We start from the raw sequence: 18971 nt of genomic DNA, 5'->3' as shown, positions 1-18971 counted from the left end.
GGACTCAGGTGAAGCACCAACTCAGCCTCACCAGTGAATCTCTGTCTAACTTTGCACATTTAGGTCCTGGGTGTATATCCGGAATTAAGGACATTGAAATAAAAGCACCTTCATGTATTTCTTTTATTAAACTTTTGCAGGAACAAAAATACAGGGATTTTATATTGAGTCACTCAATATATTACCACCAGCAGTATAAATAATTGCATTGCTCTATAAGAAGATACTTACCAATCCCTGACTATGTTGAGAAGGACCAGTGGTGATTTTTTTCCATCCCCATTTGTCTTTGTTTTTCCTGTTTTAAATGAAGGTAGCAACTGAAGCTGTGGAGAACATTAGAACAGTTGCTTCATTAACTAGAGAGAGCACTTTTGAACAAATGTATGAAGAAAACCTGCAGAAGCCGTACAGGTCAGAAATGATTCATGTCATATTAAGACAGGCGATCCCACGGGTTATCAGTCATGCGGAGACCACATGCATTGCCCTTTCCTCTATTGCAGTTGTCCCTTTTGGCTCTTTTTCCATCTTATTTATCCATTTAAAATATTACATTAAATTAATAGTCTGCAGAGGATAAAAGCAAACAGCCATATTAATACATCAGAAGGCTGGTTTTGGTACAGAAGGTATCAGTTTGCACCTGAATCTAGATGGTCCATAAGGCATTGAATGTTAGCGATGTAATCTAAACAAATTCCTGTCTTTGTATCTCAGCATAATTTCCGTTAAACTCACTGAAAAGATGCTTGAGTGGAAAGACTGGGGTAGTTACATATGCAGTATAAATGTGCAGGTCTAGGTTCCAGTCATGCAAGCACTTATAACTTCAGGCTTAAATTGGTATGTGGTTCTGCAGGGAATTCTTTTGAAACCCAAGCAATAGTAGGTTAAGCACAGGTCCTTAATCCTGTTGATCTGTTAGTCTAAATCTGTGGTGGCCAACATGCTACCCTCTAGCCAAGTGTGGCTATTTGGCTAGTTGAGTTGGCTAGTTGGCTTGAACAATAAATATATTTTCAGAATAATGTGGCTAGTTTGCAATAGTGGCATAGTACTTGCTGTAGTGGATACTGCTTCAGAACTGGTTGGACATCAGGAAATCCTGGCTAGCATGAGCAAGGGTGCATCTCAGCTGAACTGCTGTTAGAACTGATGTGATCATATTGGTAAATTTACATTGCGTAGACCTGGCACAGAGATAGGTGTGGAGATAGATATTATCAGTCAACACAGGCTCAGACCACCTTTGGAGTCAGTTCTTCTCTTTCGTCCCCAGGAAGCCTTTGCCTCCGTAGTTTGATCTTATTCATGGAAACAAAGTCATATGTAAGTGTGTCCAGGATCAGATCCTTGGCTACATCCCTAAGGTGTATAGTTATTGTTTTAAATAGTTTCATTTACCCATAACTGCATCCCCCCAGTTCTTCACCATTCTTGCATTTCCCACATCTACGCATGCTTTCATCTTGAGAGAAATTCTGATGTGTCTCCTTTGTGTGGCCTGTGTAGCACCCCAGGAGCAAAGCTGTACTAGCTACAGCACACATGAGCCCAGTTTTTCTCTGAACAAGAACAATATCCCTCATATTTTTACAGTTGGGTCAGGGTTTTGTAAATACTGTATGTTGCAGAAATGCTCAGAAGAAAGCTCAGATCTACGGTTCCTGTTATGCATTCAGCCAGGCTTTCATGTATTTCACCTACGCGGCAAGCTTTCGATTTGGGGCGTACTTAATTACAGTTGGAAGAATGACCCCAGAGGGTGTTTTCATGTAAGTCATATATATTAATGAACATTTCATGTGTGCCATTTCACACCTCCTCTAGATCTCTGAGGAAATCCCCTAACACCTACTCTCTTCATCTCACTATGCTGTCTTGGGGATAACTTGTTACATTGGAAGATGAGTTTGTTTTCTGTATTCGTTATTTATATACCAGGACAGCCTGTGCTCCCTGTAAGCTGAGCACTTGGGCTTCAGCCTCAGAAGAGCTTCAGGTACCACCCAGCTGATTAGCAGAGTGCTTACAGCCAGTCACAGTGGGCACATTGTGTGTGTTTCTATTGGTGGGGCACATTTGCACATGCTTTGGTGCACATAACAAAATTTATTCTGCCCATAGATTAAAAAAAATTAGAGAGAATGTGAACTACAGCCCCACTGGAGCACTTTAGTACCAATATCTGCCCCAAGCCTTAGAGGTTTTGTTGATTTCTGTAAATTCAGCATGTAAAATAGGGTTTAATTTTTTCCACTCACGCTGGTTTGAAGAAACAAACTTGGGCACTAGGTTTGCCTGCAGAGGGTTCCACTGAAGCCAACGCAGAGATAGCCATGTTAGTCTATATCTTCGAGAACAACAAGAAGTCCTGTGGCACCTTATAGACTAACCAAATGTCTGTTATTCTATAAGGAGTCACAGGACTTCTTGTTGTTCCCATTGAAGTCAGTAACACTCTGCTCAGGATTCCATCCATGTGGACCTCTCTGCAGGATGGAGGCCCTAAACAGTTATTTTGTGAAGCACTGTTTGCAGCCTATTTCTGGTGGTGCAAATACATAGAGCTTAGTGTACTGCTAAATTGAGGTTTTGTCATTGACCCAAAGGATATCCAAATTCTGATATTATAGCATATGTACTAGTCCACTGGGGCAAATCCTAATACCAGTCGAGAGGACCAGGATAGTTTAGCTGCACAACAAGAAATGAAAGAGACAGCATTTGGGGACTACATTCTCACTGCATACTGCTCACTTCACAACACGTCCTTGTGCAGTGGGGTACCTGGGGGCAGAGCAGCCATGGGCCAGGGAATGACTGGAGCATGCCCTCAGCCATCAGCAGAGGGGGCCTGTAAGAACCGCAGAGACCATCAGATTTCAGCATCATGGCTGAAGTTACTGCCTACATTCATATGTAGCCGATGCACAGGAGTGCTGGAGCAATTTGTACAGTGGTCATCCTGAGAGTCATAGAACCAAACTCTAAAGCCTGTATATGATGGAAATCACTTCAAACCAGGAGGTGCAGCTGCACCCTCAACACCTTAGTTCCAGCAACTGTTAATGCACAGCATTCATACTGTGCATTGGAGGTCTAATACAGCAAACAAACCATATGCCTAAGGACTTCTCTATATTGCACTTGGATTTGAGGTTTGGGATCTTACTGAAAAAAAAAGAGATTAAAATGTGTGGAGGGCTTGTAAAATCCTTTCTGTTTAAAATTAAAACCACTTGATAACAGATTCACAGGTGATGGCAGTATTTATCCCTGTATTAGGCTTTTACTGCTTCAGAACAGTGCTTCCTTCTGTCCGGTTACCCCACTGCATTTTGTGGTCCTGGGCAGGAAAATCGGGGGGGATTGTTTTTACTGGGAAACAAGACTTAGGGACATTCCATTTTGGGAGCAGAGTCATCCATTTAATGACACATTTTTGGAGCCTGCCTAGATCTGGTATCACCGTCTGGCTGCATGTCTTATTTATTCTTGCTGTGCCTAATCACATATGTTAATAGCGTTCGGGGAGTTATTGGCAACGTAGATCAGACAGAGCTCCGTGGCAGATGATCAAGAATTTAAAACAGCCACCCAGGAGGGGGAGAGGCAGACAGAGAAATTGCAGTAATGAAGATGGTTAAGTATTGAGCATGACAGAGATGTGGTAGTGGAGGGGGCTGCTCATGAGACAAAGGAGAGTTTTATTGATAGACAGAGTACAACACACAGGAAAGAAAGAGTACTTCTCACTGGTGAGCCACAGATCGATCCCTGAACCATTAAAATTAATGAAAATAGAGAGTGTCTACATGCTGCCACTGGTGCCAATCAGGAGTACTCTTGTTGCAGTCGGTAGTGTGTCGAAATCAGAATCTGGCTCAATGTCACTGGTGCTGCTTCTTTTTACATCTGCAAACGATGCAGTCTGGCAAAGGCACAAGCTGCTGCTAGCTAGCCTGAGTATTAGTGTCACTGGTGAGAAGAACATGGAGAGAGAGACAGCGTGCTGCTTTTCACACCTGCCTCGCTCTCAACAACCCAAAATGCTGATGAAGCACACAGGAAAGCACTTATAACCACGGGGCAAAGAAGCCCAAATGTTCTCTAGCTGTTTGCCTAAATCATAGCGGCTTTCACACTTAAAATGGAATATCTGTATCTAGCCACATCTTCTCCCCCACCCCAATGGGAACTTTTTTAAATATAAAGTTTTTTGACGGACACAAGGGCTGACACAGATGCTGGGAAATTATAGCGTCTCCAATACTTATAAGCATAAACCACCAGACAGCATCACTGTGTGGCAACTGCTGACACATTATTTAGTAATGGAATTATCTGAACTGGTATCATTCACTTCAAAGCAAAATTCTAGGCATTTTATGCCATTTGAATCTGGTTGAGTTTTGCCACAACATGTTATTATATATCCAAATATATCTTCCCTTTTCAATCTACTTTAAACTTTCCTTTGGAAACATTACAATGTATTTTGACTAAATGATGCCAATTCACATTTTCAGGCTAAGAGATGTTGTGTAATCTATTGGTACAGAAAAAAATCTGAAACAGTCTAATAACACCTTACTGTAAGCAGGGGAATGATCCCACTGTCGATGGGAGCTTTCCTGGCTTCTGCACTACCTCAGTGAAGTGGGCTAGCAAAAGGATCTGAGTCCCCACTTCCTCTAACCAGAGACCTCCCTGACCCTGAGGGCTCCCTTCTACTCCCCTGTGTGGCAGAGTCCTTGTAATCCCAGCAAGACTGGGCTCAGGATTCCTGTGGGACCCAAACCCTAGCCTTGTTGTGGTCACCAAGGAGGGGGGGAAGGGTGCCCCCACTCCAAGGTGTTCTCTTTACATGGAACATCTCCCCAACACACTGACGATTACATACAGAAGTTTGAAACTGAGACAGTTAACAAAAACACATTGCTCTGCTCTAGGGCATGGACACCTCACAAACAGTGCCCCTGGGCTGTAACAACAGTTCAGTCTGTTCCTTGTGGGTCCCAGGCCTCCTCCTCAGGTCCTAGCTGCACTTCAGTGTTGCCACAGGTCAGGCACTTGCTGTAGATGGCAGGATCCTTCTCCTGATATCAGCGCATCACCACCATCACCAATATGGCCTGCCAAGCCTCTTGGCTGGTGAAGTCGCCCTATGCTGGGCATCTACCCAGAATCTGCCCCTCCCCTCCCCTCCTGCTCACTGCTCCCAGCTCCAGCATGCTCCAGCTGTAGCTGTCATCTCTGCTGCATTGCCTCTGGATCCAAGTGGCTTCTCTGGCCCTTCTTGCTCCCTGGCTGCAGCCCACCTCCCAGCATGGATCTGCCTCTGGGCTGCGTCTCTGGCTGGTATGGCTGTCCTTATCAACTCAGCTTGGGGCCCTGTTCTCTCCTTAGCTTGGTCTCATGCAATCAGAGCCAGGCAAATCCAGCTCATATGCAAAGGACAGGCCTCCCCGGCCTGCTGACTCCCTCTTATCCTATCCACCCTGTCAATCAGGCTGAACTGAAGTGTTGGCCTCTTCCCATTGTTTCTAGGCACTGTTAGGATCCTGTTATCTCGTTGACCCTCCCTTTCCTTCTGGTACTGGAGCTAGCCAGCCAAAAAAAAAATCCCACTGAGTTTTAGTAGTGGACGGCCACAGGTCAGGCCTTAGGGCAAGGTGAGCTAGACAGTTACCTTGGGTCATATACCTTCCGGGCCCCAGCCGGGTCCTGCTCTCAGCTTGCTATCATGGGCCCCACACATTGTTTGGCTAGGCCTACGCCAACAGTCCCCATACATTAGCAAGTGGAGTGTTCAGGTAAAGTAGTCCTATCGGTCCAATAATTGCAGGAGTCATTGATAACTCTGACCAGTATTTCCAGAAGATACCTGCCTACCATGATAATCCTGAGAGCTACATTTTAAGTCCATCCCATCACCAGGATGCTCAGCAACTGATAGAAAAATCTTCAACGAATTTGTGCACAAGCTTTTCAGAGAAAAGAGAAGTTGGCCACAATGTTGTGCTGACAGAAAAAAACTTGATCTTGATGAAAAGGGTAACAGTAATAAGAAAGATGTGTCATGAAGTTTTAAAATTCCATTCATGATGATGATGGTTTTTTTTATCCCTGTGAGACCTCTAGGCAACTGAGCAATGGTTAAGGGTCCAACAGGGTGAATATTCTATAAAGGCTTTCAAGAACTATCTCACAATTCTCCTCACAAGAGGCTGTTAAAGAAATGAAGTAGCCTTCAGGTGAGAGCTAGTCTATCATGGATTAGAAACTGGTTAAGATACAGAAATTAGATAATGTGTTCACCCCATAGCCATAAGGCCAAGAAGTGATAAGAGTAAGAATAAATAATCAACCTGAAAAGATTTTTACTGGTGGGATGCCCTGAGGTTTAATAACTGGGACTGGTGCTAAGTAATATGACAAAGGAGTGAGCAGATGACACACCATGGAAAAGAAAGTATGTGAGGAAATTCATATCATGGAGGTGATGTTTCAAAATATGTGGCATTAGTTCAAGTTAAAAACCAGCCCTTTTTATTAACCACCTGCTCCAATCACTAGCCTTGTGTTGTCCTATTGGGTTTCAGCAGGCACAGTGACATATAGAAAGCTGAGGACTCTCTGAATGGCACCTCCTGACACAGTCACAGGAAGGGGCAGGTTTATTTTACTCCGAAAACGGTCATTGCTCTGACACAGATCTGTACTTGAGAAGAAGAGGGATTTTCTTGGTAATATCAGCTGTGTTTTTCAGTAGACAATCAGAAACCTGAAAGAGTCATAGCTACCTGAACAAGGAGGCAATAAAGCATGCTAAGAGGTGATAGCCCATCTACAATGGCTTTCACAGTATTGGGTCAGGTTAATTTCCAGAAACCTGGAAGGCATGAGGTTTCTGTCAGCTAAAATATGCCCAGTGACATATGGCAACTCTATAATGCACATATTTCTCCTGTACAAGAGAGACTGACAGTATATTTATCCCCCAAATGCTTGCTGGAGAGATGGTGAAATCAAAGCCGTGTGCTGATTCAGAACATTCCTTTGATAGACTTTGTATGACAGGGCACCTACAAAGCTAGGCAGAACTTTTAAAACTGCCCTTATCAGGCTCCCATGAGAACACAGAGAGTACAATGCACTTCTGATCTCCTTCTGTTCAGACACATTCATTGCCAGCTTCCAACATGGTGGTTGATGGTGTAGCAAACCTAGCAATTCCTTAGGGAGAGCCACTGGTAGTTTTCTAGTTTTTTACAGAGAATTTTCACTTTTCTTTTCATACAAAGCAATCAGGGAAGATTAAGTTTTGTAGCATTGCTGTCTACTAGAAATTGGTGGAGTTAGCTGGAGTATTTTCACTGCAATATGTGATGTCAAAAGGCATTTATTGCTACAAAACTTTCATCGGGGAGGCTTTGGGGGCTCCGAGAGAGAGAAGGAGAGAGAATAGTGACGTGGGTAAGCCGTTCACCTGAGCTATCTGAAATCAAGTTTCATATTTTCATCCCAGGTCACGTCAAACCAGACAGAGGCTATGGCTACACTACAGCAATCTTTTGAAAGAAGATTTTCAGGAAGATCTCCTCTGAAAAAACTTCTTTCAAAAGAGCACATTGACACACAAAGAAACAGACCGAAAGATTGATCCACTCTTTCAACAGAGAGCATCGACGCAGCCCCTGCTCTGTTGAAAGAACGGGTCAGGGATTGAAAAATCTGGCACCATGAGGACTGATCTTTTGAAAGAAGGGCCCACGGAGTGTCTACACAGGCTTGTTTTGCACAGAATCTTTTGGAAAAAAGGTGCTGTTCCTTCTCTGGAGAGGAAAAGGGCTGCTGGAAAAAGTCCTGTGTTCTTTCAATTTCAGGTCAAAAGAGTGCATTTTGTGTGCAGATGCTGCGTGGGTTCTTTCGGAAAAAGGCCAGTTTTTTTGAAGGAACTTGCTAGTATAGACACAGAGAGTGAAGAGCTCTGCTCTGCATCAAGCAGAGCAGGAATTTAAATGTTGGTCTCCCACATCCCACAACAGTGACCTAAACCCCAAGCAGCAGAGTGACATACACTCACTTTCACGAAAGGTTTTTATTTTTATTCCAATGCAGAATGAAAAAATTTTAAGCCTCTAAAGTTGCTGTGGAACAGAATTGTCATTCTCCAGACAGCCATAGAAGCTAGTCTCTCAGGAACTGTGCATGGCTCATCAATCAATCCCTCTTCCTTGCTACTATTCGCTTGTGTGACACACATGACGTAGGAAGTACAGGAAAGATTGTGCAGAGCACATGTATGCTGACAGGAGCCAGACTTTGCAGATAAGTGCTCCTGAAAGAGACAAAGTATTGGTGCCCAGTCAGAAACTGCACATGTTGGTAGACTGCCCCAATTCTCTGTCTTTCTTTGTATTGGATGTGTACCCTCTTGCCCAACTGTAACCTGACCTAAACTGAGTTTGATAATCCTCATGATGGAATACTGTGTTTGCCTGCATTACATAAGAGATGCATTGTGCAGTTCTCTTTAACTTATAAAAGAATCAGAGCCCCACGTCATTGAAATAGTGGCTGAACAAGGTCTTTGAAGCTATAGGTCAGGAACAATAAAGGTCTTGCTGGGATTACACGTAATCTTTGCTATTAAATTAAGATTCTGTTTGGGGAAAATAATGGCTCAGGTTTGAGTGAAGATAAGAGGAATAAAAGACAAATAATCCACATTTTAAAATGCTCCTTTTTGTTGTTCTTGAAACTAACAATTAATGAGCCTAAGCTATTCAGGAGCATAAGGCCTTACATATTCAAAAAGGCGTTTGGTGCCCAACCTGAGATACATTAATGGCGCCTGGCTTTCAGCTGCATATGCTTATCTTAGGTACTTATCTTTGAGATGGTGATTAATAATATAAAATGATTGTGATCCAGAACCCAATTAACAAGATCAAAGAATCAAGGTCTTCATGGATCAATTAAATTTTTTTTTAATCTTTCAGTAGATTTATTATTAAATGATGATAACCACTGCTCTTTGTAACATAAAACATGAGGTATGGCTAACTGGCCTTAAAAACAGAGCTTAAACCTGATCCTCTCTCTCTCTCTCTCTTTCTCTCTCTCTCTCTGTGTGTGTGTGTGTGTGTGTGTGTGTGTGTATATATATATATATATATTTCTCCTGGGTGATAAAATGACATCATCATATCAGTCTGCTGCCCATGGGGTGAAGGGCAGGTGAGGGGCCAGGACAGAGGGTGGCAGAGGCTGTAGGAAGACTGGAGTTGGCCGCATGGCTCCCCAACCCCACCCTCCAAGAAGGCGGGGGCAGGCCACGCAGCTACTCAGCCCCTCCTGGAAGGCCAGCCTTTCCAGGGCCACCCCACTCCAGCCCCGCTCCCCACCTCTACTCCACCCTGGACCCTCATCCTGCCTCTGCCCTCCTCCCTAGTCCTGTGACCTCTCCCCACCTCCACCCCACAACCTCTCTCCTCACTTCCAACCTGTCCCATCCCATCTCCCCTCCTGCACCCCTCAGCTTCTCTGCTTTTGCCAGTGCTGCTCTCCAGCACAGTGAGAAGAACCAGAGATGAAGAGTTCCTGAGCCCTAGCAAGATCCTTCTCTCTAGGTCTTCCTGCCTTGAGTTCTGGTGGTGCCTCCGACATGCTTGCTCCCCAGAGATTGATGTTGGGGGGACTAAAGAATTCACAGGACCTTCATGGGTTAATCCTGTATGTTCTGGATCCTGATAGGACTACTGCAGTTGCTGTCCTATGCAAAGGTGGGGGGGGAAGCTCATGTGTCACAAGGCAAAGCCCGGTGTTATCCTTATGCTTCCCTATTTTACTCACCCGGACAATCTTCAGTGGTCATTTGCTTATTGCCGGTTGATAGAAAGAAAAGAGATGTCTTGCACTAATTTCCTTTACTACCTAACAGCCTGCTACATGCCACGCCCTTTGAGACGCTAGTGCCTCTGTTGCTTTTTCGCTTCACAGAATGAAGCTGATATCTAACCAGAAGTTACCATGTTTTGAAACATTTTCCTTCCTATAGGGTTTTTTGTGCAATTACATATGGCGCTGTGGCACTTGGTGAGACATTAACCTTTGCACCTGAATACGCTAAAGCCAAATTGGGGGCCGCACACTTGTTTGCTCTGTTTGAAAGGACACCTGCCATCGATAACTACAGCCAAGAAGGAGCTAAGCCAGTGAGTGCAACTTCAGTTCTAAGTGTATTCCATGTGTCCTTCTTAGCAATTATCTCCCCTCACTGCAGCTTCGGTTTGGAGTGAGGAAAGAAAGGCTGGAAGGGTGGGTATCTCGGGCTATGGTGGGATGACAAGTCTTTTATCCGCTCATCATCTTAGTGTTATTGTTATTTATATTACAGCTGTGCTCAAAATGTACTAACACCAGTGCTTTTTTTGTGCTGGTACATGTCAGCACCGAGTATTGGCACCTCAGCAGCCCCAACCATGGGAATGGCTGGGGGGTTGGGGCAAGGAGCTGGCTAAGTCCCAGCTCCTCTTTTTTTTTATATACAAAAAAAAAGCACCAACGCCTATTCACAAATAGCTTGTTTGCGATTGATTGTATCCCTGGCAAGTTGTGCACTGTAGCAAATATATGAAACCTTGTGCTTCTCATACTCACCCTTGTTTTCTTAGCCTCTGTCATGGTCTACAGCCACTCCAACTGTCATGTCTTCTAGATAGGCTCTTCTCCTGCAATATATTCCACACAGGCAGGCCTCTGACATGGCCCTTCCCTCAATGGGCAGTGAGCCTTCAGGACTGGGCAAACTGCAGTAACAGGGATTACCCTGAAAGCTCTTTTGGGAGAAGGACTGGCTTTTGTCTCATGTTTGTACACTACCAACATAACAGGGTCCTGATCCCAATGGTGGTGACTGGTTGCTACAGTGACATTAAAGATGCATCAAGCACATGTCATAATCTAAAAAGACAAGAATCAGAACACGGATGACCCAGTTGTCAAGGTAGGACACTTGCCTGACGCTGAGCCCCTCCCTCATTCTCTGGTCCAGGTTGTGCACATAGGACAGGTGCCACTAGATTAAATCATTTCTCTGTTCTTTGAAGATGGATGGCCCTCACGAAGTTGTACCAAAGTACAAATGGAAACACCCTCTTCAGACACAGTGACAGAAACAGACCGTGAATGAACAATTTTTTTTTTCAAATCACAAGACTTGCAGCATTCTTTGTGGATAGGTGTATGTCTGTAATATGGTTCAGCTGGTTTTACATTACTTAGTCCTGTTAGGACATTATCATATCTGGAGACAAAATCATCTGGTATCGTTGTCTTCCATGCTGAGACTGAGCAGTAACAATTCCTGGAAAGGTAAACGTGTAGTCCATGACCTAAAACTAAAGATTGAGTATAAAAGAATAAAAATGATGAACAGTTAAATGTTATTCAGTCAGCCACTCACCATCACACCCAGACCAGCATTGTCAGGAGAGTTTAGAAATCTTTTTGTTGAAAAGAGGGCATCTGAGTACAGCCAGGGCTTTTTGGAATACATTTGTAATCAGTATTTAACCTCAGTCACTTTTTCAAGGCAAATGTTTAAAGAGATCTTCCATGTAAGTTGTAGAACATGTGACGTGACAGCGTTGCCAATCTCACCTCGCAGGCCACATTCAGAGGAAGTTTAGAGTTCCATGAAGTGTCTTTCACTTACCCCTCCCGCCCAGATGTTCCCATCCTGCAAGGCTTATCCCTTCAGATTGAAAGAGGACAAACCGTGGCATTTGTTGGCAGCAGTGGATGCGGGAAAAGCACTTCTGTACAGCTTTTACAGAGATTCTATGACCCTCTCACTGGGCAAGTGGTAAGATTAAATTTTGATAATAATTGCACTGGTGATTTTATTGTCATTTTTCTAACCACTTGGTCCTACTTAAGCTTTATTGGTATTTTAAAAGCCCCAGTGACAAAGCTGCAGTGAACTGAGGCCAGTAGGGACATTTGCTCTTATATTGATTCAGTGACTACTGAGCACAGCATGTAATGCAAGTTTTGTGGTCATTAGGTCAAATTCTGCCATATTGTATAAATTATAGCTGGAGTGAGTGAGTGGATTAGAAATTTGATTTACTGCTGCTTCCACTGGGCTTTCTCACTGACAGTATCCCACATAACCTCTTTTTGCCAGTGCTAGGCCTACAAACATCAACTGTACATAAAAAAAAAAATCTCAGTTTTAGTCATAATGAAAACTCTGTCATCTTATCACTGACTAGGTGAGCTTCAATATTGCTGGTCTGAAGGGAGAAATTAATTCAGTTTTTCCCTTTTATAGTTCAAAACGTGTTCCAGTGAACCATGTTTTTAAAAAGAGAGTTGTGAAGTACCTCCTGTACTCTTTAGAGCCCCAAAATATAAATCAGCATAGCCCCATTAAACTCAATAGAGCTTCATCGATTTATGTAAAATAAGAATCTGACTCAGAAGCCATGTTCCTTTTAAGCTGTGTACTTCTGCAGCCACTCAGGAGGCATTCAAGTGCCATCCACCTGGTTAGCAGAGCAACCGTAGCTATGTTTTGTGTTTCTACTGGTGGTACATATTCACGCATGGCTCAGTGCATGTAAAAAATGTATTCTGCACATGGTTAGAAAAGATTAGAGGGAGCACTGCCCTCAATCAATTCACCAAAATAAATCATGCTCCTGAAGAAACATTTGCATATAACTTAAGTGGGAACTTCCCCAAAGGAAATGTTACTTTTCAGAAACTATGTAAATTTAATCTCATGGAGAATGACTAGTGAGCTAGAGGAGGCCTCTCTGAGTTGTCAGAGAAAGGGAATCACAAATCAGTGGCTTTTGTACTTCTACTCCACTTGAGAGATGGGCAATACGAATCCGCTTATCCATGCGTGATGCTCCAGCAGGATCCCCAAATTTTGTGACTCCACCCTTTTGGAAATACATAAATGTAAAACATGTGGCTCTGAGATTTATTATGCAGCCCCAGTTTACTTGCAGATAATCAATTGTGATATGATGATATACCTATGTCATAGAACTGGAAGGGACCTTGACAGGTCATTGAGTCCAGTTCCCTGTCCTCACAGCAGGACCAAGCACCATCCCTGACAGAGGCGGGTTTCTTTTTTAATCTATTTGCCACAAATCCCTAAATGGCCCTCTCAAGATGATCAAACTTTGCACTTAATATATTCTACATTTTGTCCTTACATGCCTACAAAAGAAATCTGCAGCAGTTAAACATACATTTAGTTTCTAATCAACATAGTTAAGACAATACAGACCCTTGCACGAACTCCTTTAATTTTAAGATTGACTTTTTGTGGTTTAGCTGTAACCTGTTCCCAATGGGCTTACTCTAAATATTGTGGTCTCCCCTATGGTGAACATGTGTCAGACTTATTTCGTTTCACAGGGAAAAAAGTATATTTTTGACTTTTCATTCTGATTTGGGATGAAAACAAATGTCAAAACATTGGAATATCCCACAAGTTGGAAATTAAAGTTTTTCTTGGCTCAGATCAGAACACCTGAAAAACCAATGACTTAATCAACACAATTAAGTCAAGATATAGGGAGCTCGGCACTCAATAATTTAGCTGGCATCAGGAGATTGTTGGTGCTGTGAAGGCCTTTCACCTGTTGCTGAGTCTGGCGGAGTTTCCAGAGGGGATCAGTATTCACTGCTGATAACTCTTGCTCGCGTTTTGCTGGGTGAGGGCAAAAATGATCATAGCAAAGGACATCGAAATTGTAATGTCTGTAAATAATGTCTGACTAAAAAAAAAGGGATGCCTAATCTTGCTTTGACATTCATTGTTGGTGGCAGCTATTTGATGGCATCGATGCAAAACATTTGAATATCCAGTGGCTACGCTCTCAAATCGGAATAGTCTCCCAAGAACCAGTGCTCTTTGACTGCAGCATAGCGGAGAATATTGCCTACGGGGATAACAGTCGGAATGTGCCATTGGATGAGATACAAGAAGTGGCAAAAGCAGCAAATATTCATTCTTTTATAGAAGAACTTCCAGAGGTAATCAAGTGACTGAAGTCTTAGAATATATCAGCATCTCAAGGCCTGGTGATTTTTTTTCTTTTTAATGTCAAAGTACTAGTGTCACTATGTAGCTTCTGTTCCATAGGATTTCCCCCATCACGGGTAGGTCAACAGCTGAGGCCCAGTGAATGCACAAGATCAGTAGCAAGAGAGGGCGTGTCGGTGCATTGCTCCCAACTTTGGCCCTTGCTCTGAGCCACAATAGGAAATCTAGTAATGCTCAGGACTAGGTTTTCTACGCTTTCTCCATCACAAAATTTAGAGTGGGGATTGGCAAAAGGAAATTTGTAGATTATTTTTAATTCCACCTACAGCTGTAATGTAATGTAAACATTAACCTCTTGCTTCACCACCTGTATATTGTTATAACAGAAGTACAGTACCCGGGTTGGAGATAAAGGAACACAGCTCTCTGGTGGCCAGAAACAACGAATAGCTATTGCAAGGGCTCTTCTCCGGCAACCAAAAATTTTGTTGTTAGATGAGGCCACGTCTGCTCTTGATAATGAGAGTGAAAAGGTAACATGTCTGCGTTTGATAATAATCTGCAGGAATGTGTATCTGTGGGCTGGAGGCAGCACTGCGGAAGCCAACAATAGTACTAAGGAAAAGACAACATCCCATTTGTTTTCATGAAGCATTTGGTTTAGAGCTTGCAATGGGCTGGGTCACCTAATATCAGACTTGGCCAGCTTTCTGATGGCTAGCTGGGATCACAGCATGCATTGTCCTCTCGGGTAGTTTCCTTTTCTTTTTGTGACACAATGTTGGTTGCTGTGGTACTGAATCATATACAAAGGGGTTGCATGTACTAGAGGCAAGCTGTGGGTTTCGACTTCCGGTTTTTGAACATTTGAGTTTAGCAATTTTACATTCTCCCCACACCCACACACTCTGTCACATTCTGTTTTGTGCTTCCACCTTTTAACTAACTTCTCACCTGGCTACTGCAGGCAGGCAGGGGTCACCAACTTGCTAATTCACATTGGCTACGTCTACACGTGCACCCAACTTCGAAATAGCTTATTTCGATGTTGCGACATCGAAATAGGCTATTTCGATGAATAACGTCTACACATCCTCCAGGGCCGGCAACGTCGATGTTCAACTTCGACGTTGCTCAGCCCAACATCGAAATAGGCACAGCGAGGGAACGTCTACACGGCAAAGTAGCACACATCGAAATAAGGGAGCCAGGCACAGCTGCAGACAGGGTCACGGGGCGGACTCAACAGCAAGTCGCTCCCTTAAAGGGCCCCTCCCAGACACACTTTCATTAAACAGTGCAAGATACACAGAGCCAACAACTAGTTGCAGACCCTGTATATGCAGCACGGACCCCCAGCTGCAGCAGCAGCAGCCAGAAGCCCTGGGCTAAGGGCTGCTGCCCACGGTGACCACAGAGCCCCGCAAGGGCTGGAGAGAGAGTATCTCTCAACCCCCCAGCTGATGGCCGCCATGGAGGACCCCGCTATTTCGATGTTGCGGGACGCGGATCGTCTACACGTCCCTACTTCGATGTTGAACGTCGAAGTAGGGCGCTATTCCCATCCGCTCATGGGGTTAGTGACTTCGACGTCTCGCCGCCTAACGTCGATTTCAACTTCGAAATAGCGCCCAACACGTGTAGACGTGACGGGCGCTATTTTGAAGTTACTGCCGCTACTTCGAAGTAGCGTGCACGTGTAGACGCAGCCATTATTGCACACTGGTCTCCATTCTTTTTAATTTTTTCCACTTATTTAGTATCTCCCTTGAAGGGAGAGAATTGCAGCTGCGTTTGTACAGACTGTGCAATGCCAAAGATTATTTTATGAACTAATGAATTGCCACTCAGAAATGGTATAAGACTGTTATATAGAGCTTGCTGAAGCCTGCTAACTACCACTTAACACAGCATTTCACTGTTTAAGGCCACAGTAGCATGTCAAGCTCTTCTGTAGTTTATGGGCCATGTCTGCGAATACCATGCATATTTGAAGTAGCGTTCTAGAACAGTGCTTCTCAACCAAGGGTAGTAAAGTCAGTACAATCTAAAAGTTCATTCTGACAATGACTTGTTTCTACTGCTCCATATGCCTTACTCTGAAAAGTAAGTACAATATTTCTCTTCCAATTAATTTATTTGATAGTAAGATGGTAGAAAATCAGCAAGTTTACAGTAGTAGTCTTCTGTGATATTTTTGCATGGGTTTGTAAGTAAATACTTTTCAAGTGAGGTGTAACTTGGTGGTGTGCAAAACAAATCTGACTCCTGAAAATGGTACACTAATCTGGAAAGGCTGAATGGCGCTTGTTTCAAGACCTCAGATTACCCTAGCGCCATGTTTCTCGACCGGTGGCTTGCGTACCTTTAGGGGCACACAAGAGGCGCGTGGGAGTACTTATAATTTTTTTGAAAAGGGTACTTTATTAAAAAAGTGGTTGAGAAACACTGTTCTAGAAGAATAACTATACAAATAAGACTGTACATTCTGCATCAGTAGCCAGCTGAACTTGCTTTATTTCACGTATTTGAACTGAGCTGGGTACAATACTCCTCCAAATGAGCTTGAAAAGAGAGATTAGAGTGTGTGACACAAAGCCATTGGAAATCCACCTGAATCCTGTGAGATCCTCCAGAACATCATGGCATTTTGTGGATTCTCCCTCAACCTTGGCACAGTCATAGCAGGTCCCCAAAAAAGCTAATGCTGTAAAGGCCAGGTGTGCATACCCTGACTCACACTGGAAAGCACCTTACTCCACAGTTAGTGTCATTGAGATCAGTCATGACAGAATATTGCCCTAAATGCCTTAGTGGGCAAATAGGAAAGAAAATAGTTAAAATCTTCTTCCACTTTTGGAACAACACCATGCTGCCCATACTGACTTTTGGAGGAAATTCCACATGTGTTTTGCCAAGGCCCTGTCTATGCCACAGAATTAACCATGTTGAAGTACTATTGAGAAACTGTGCTCACTTGCCTGGTTAGTGGCAGGGTGGAGTGAAAATATGCATTTTCCCTAGGTTATGGAGCTGTATTTTATCCTGCCCATTTAACACAGTTGAAGCACAGTCCCTAATATGTTTTGGGGTGTTTTCCAACCTCAAAAGTAAGACAAAAACAAGTTACTGTTATGGTCACCCTATAAAACTTCTTGACAGCTATGGCTATCTCTACACTGCAGACCCTCTGCAGCATAGGCCTCTCATATAGATGCACCATATACCAATGGAAGTAGTTTTTCTGCTGATGAAGGAACACCACCTCCCCAGGTTAGCTAGGCTGACAAAAGTCATCTTCTGTCCTCCTTGTTGTGTCTACACATGAGGTTTTGTCTGCAGAGCTACAGTTCTAACAGGGGTGGGTTTTTTTTCCCTCTATGCTGATATGGGTGCTAAGTTTACACCAAGCTTATGTTTTAAGTGGGACTTCGTGTAAGTAGGCATAGCCTCAATTGTTGTGCCACAGGTGGACAACTGTTTATATTCTGATTCTCCTCCCAAGAAAAATTAATTTTTTAGCTTACTGAAACGTCCAGGCTTGTCTATCCCTATATAGCCAAGTCTTTAAGGATGGGGGCACAGTAGGCAAATTCAAAGCTGGAATTCCCCATTGTGGCCATAACTGTTGGAGTATAACATAGAGACATTGGCAGCTTTCCTACCACTCTTTCATCTTGTTGAGATCAGATTTGGCTAAAATTGACTAAAAACACTGTGACCTATGCACACTACATCTTCCACTGGTGGAAGTGCATTGGTGGTCAATTACAAGTCCAAAGGTTGCCATTAGAGAGGCAACAGATCTGAGAAAGGTGCTAAAATAAAGACCATCATGTCTTCTATATTTTTCCCTAGGTGGTGCAACAGGCCTTGGACCAGGCCCGGAAAGGAAGGACCTGTATTGTGATTGCTCACAGGCTGTCCACAGTACAGAATGCAGATGTCATTGTCGTTATTAACAGTGGAAAAATAATAGAGCAAGGAACTCATCAGCAACTAATGGCAAAGCGTGAAGCATATTTTAACTTAGTAAATGCACAAACCCAGGTGTAAAACAAAGATGGCCTCTCCGGCCTCCTTTAGAAATGAGCTGTCAGAAAAAGAGTAGGTAGCATCCAGAGGATGCGTGACCTAACCTTATGGATTTACCAGCAACTCTTCTGCAGACACACAGCTGCTCCTCAGGACTTGGAGCAGTTTAACTTGCTCAGCGTTCCTGCCTTTTGATATTTTTTTCCCTGTGGATGCTCCAGCCACAGAGCACCCATGGACACACCACCTATGCTAGCTTATGACTTAACATAATCAAATGTCCTTTGTCCGAATGTTGTAGAATGCAGAGCAGTACTGATAGCCCATGTATTGTATATATACTGTAAAATATAAATACTAACATTCGAAAACAATCTGGCTGAAGGACACTTCACAGAATATTCCATTCCATAAATCTACAAATATTCAGACAGTTTAAGAAGCTGCAAATCCCACTCACATATTTCATCCTGCATAGAGGGAAATATTATTGTATGAGTTTCCCTGTTCAGAAATGAGATGGGATAGTAAGACACAGTTTCTCTGCACTGACCTGCAGGTTGGGTTATGAAGGGGTGAACTGCACAGGACACTGAAATACTTGGCGCTACCTGTCTGATGTGACCATTGTTGGTGCGAACTACATATTTCCTACTTCATGTTAATAGAGCGCTGGAAGAGAGCTCTCTGCTTCACACCTTCATGGTCTTACCTACAGCACAGAGAAGACACAGCCTTACGCTAGTCTATACATCTGTTTCTCAAAGGATCTGATCTTTTACCATGTTTGATTAAAAGGGGCTTTTCAGCCGAACCAAATTTACACACAATCAGTTTCTTACATTTT

General features: G+C 43.4%; 1 protein-coding gene across 1 annotated transcript in view; it reads left to right on the top strand.

The window, feature by feature from the left end:
* The window catches only part of ABCB5 (ATP binding cassette subfamily B member 5), a 67230-nt gene extending 49085 nt beyond the window's left edge, over nt 1-18145 (top strand). The window contains exons 21-27 of the mRNA XM_074986187.1: nt 314-414; nt 1638-1778; nt 10073-10229; nt 11684-11881; nt 13873-14079; nt 14476-14622; nt 17948-18145. Coding sequence (XP_074842288.1) covers nt 314-414; nt 1638-1778; nt 10073-10229; nt 11684-11881; nt 13873-14079; nt 14476-14622; nt 17948-18145 — 1149 coding nt within the window. The remainder of the gene's footprint in view (nt 1-313; nt 415-1637; nt 1779-10072; nt 10230-11683; nt 11882-13872; nt 14080-14475; nt 14623-17947) is intronic.
* The last annotated feature ends 826 nt before the right edge of the window (nt 18146-18971 follow it).

This window comes from Carettochelys insculpta, chromosome 2 (assembly GCF_033958435.1).
Source record: "Carettochelys insculpta isolate YL-2023 chromosome 2, ASM3395843v1, whole genome shotgun sequence".
Classification (NCBI taxonomy): Eukaryota; Metazoa; Chordata; order Testudines; family Carettochelyidae; genus Carettochelys; species Carettochelys insculpta.
The sequence above is the reverse complement of the archived record's forward strand: the minus strand, read 5'-3'. Positions and strand labels throughout refer to the sequence as shown.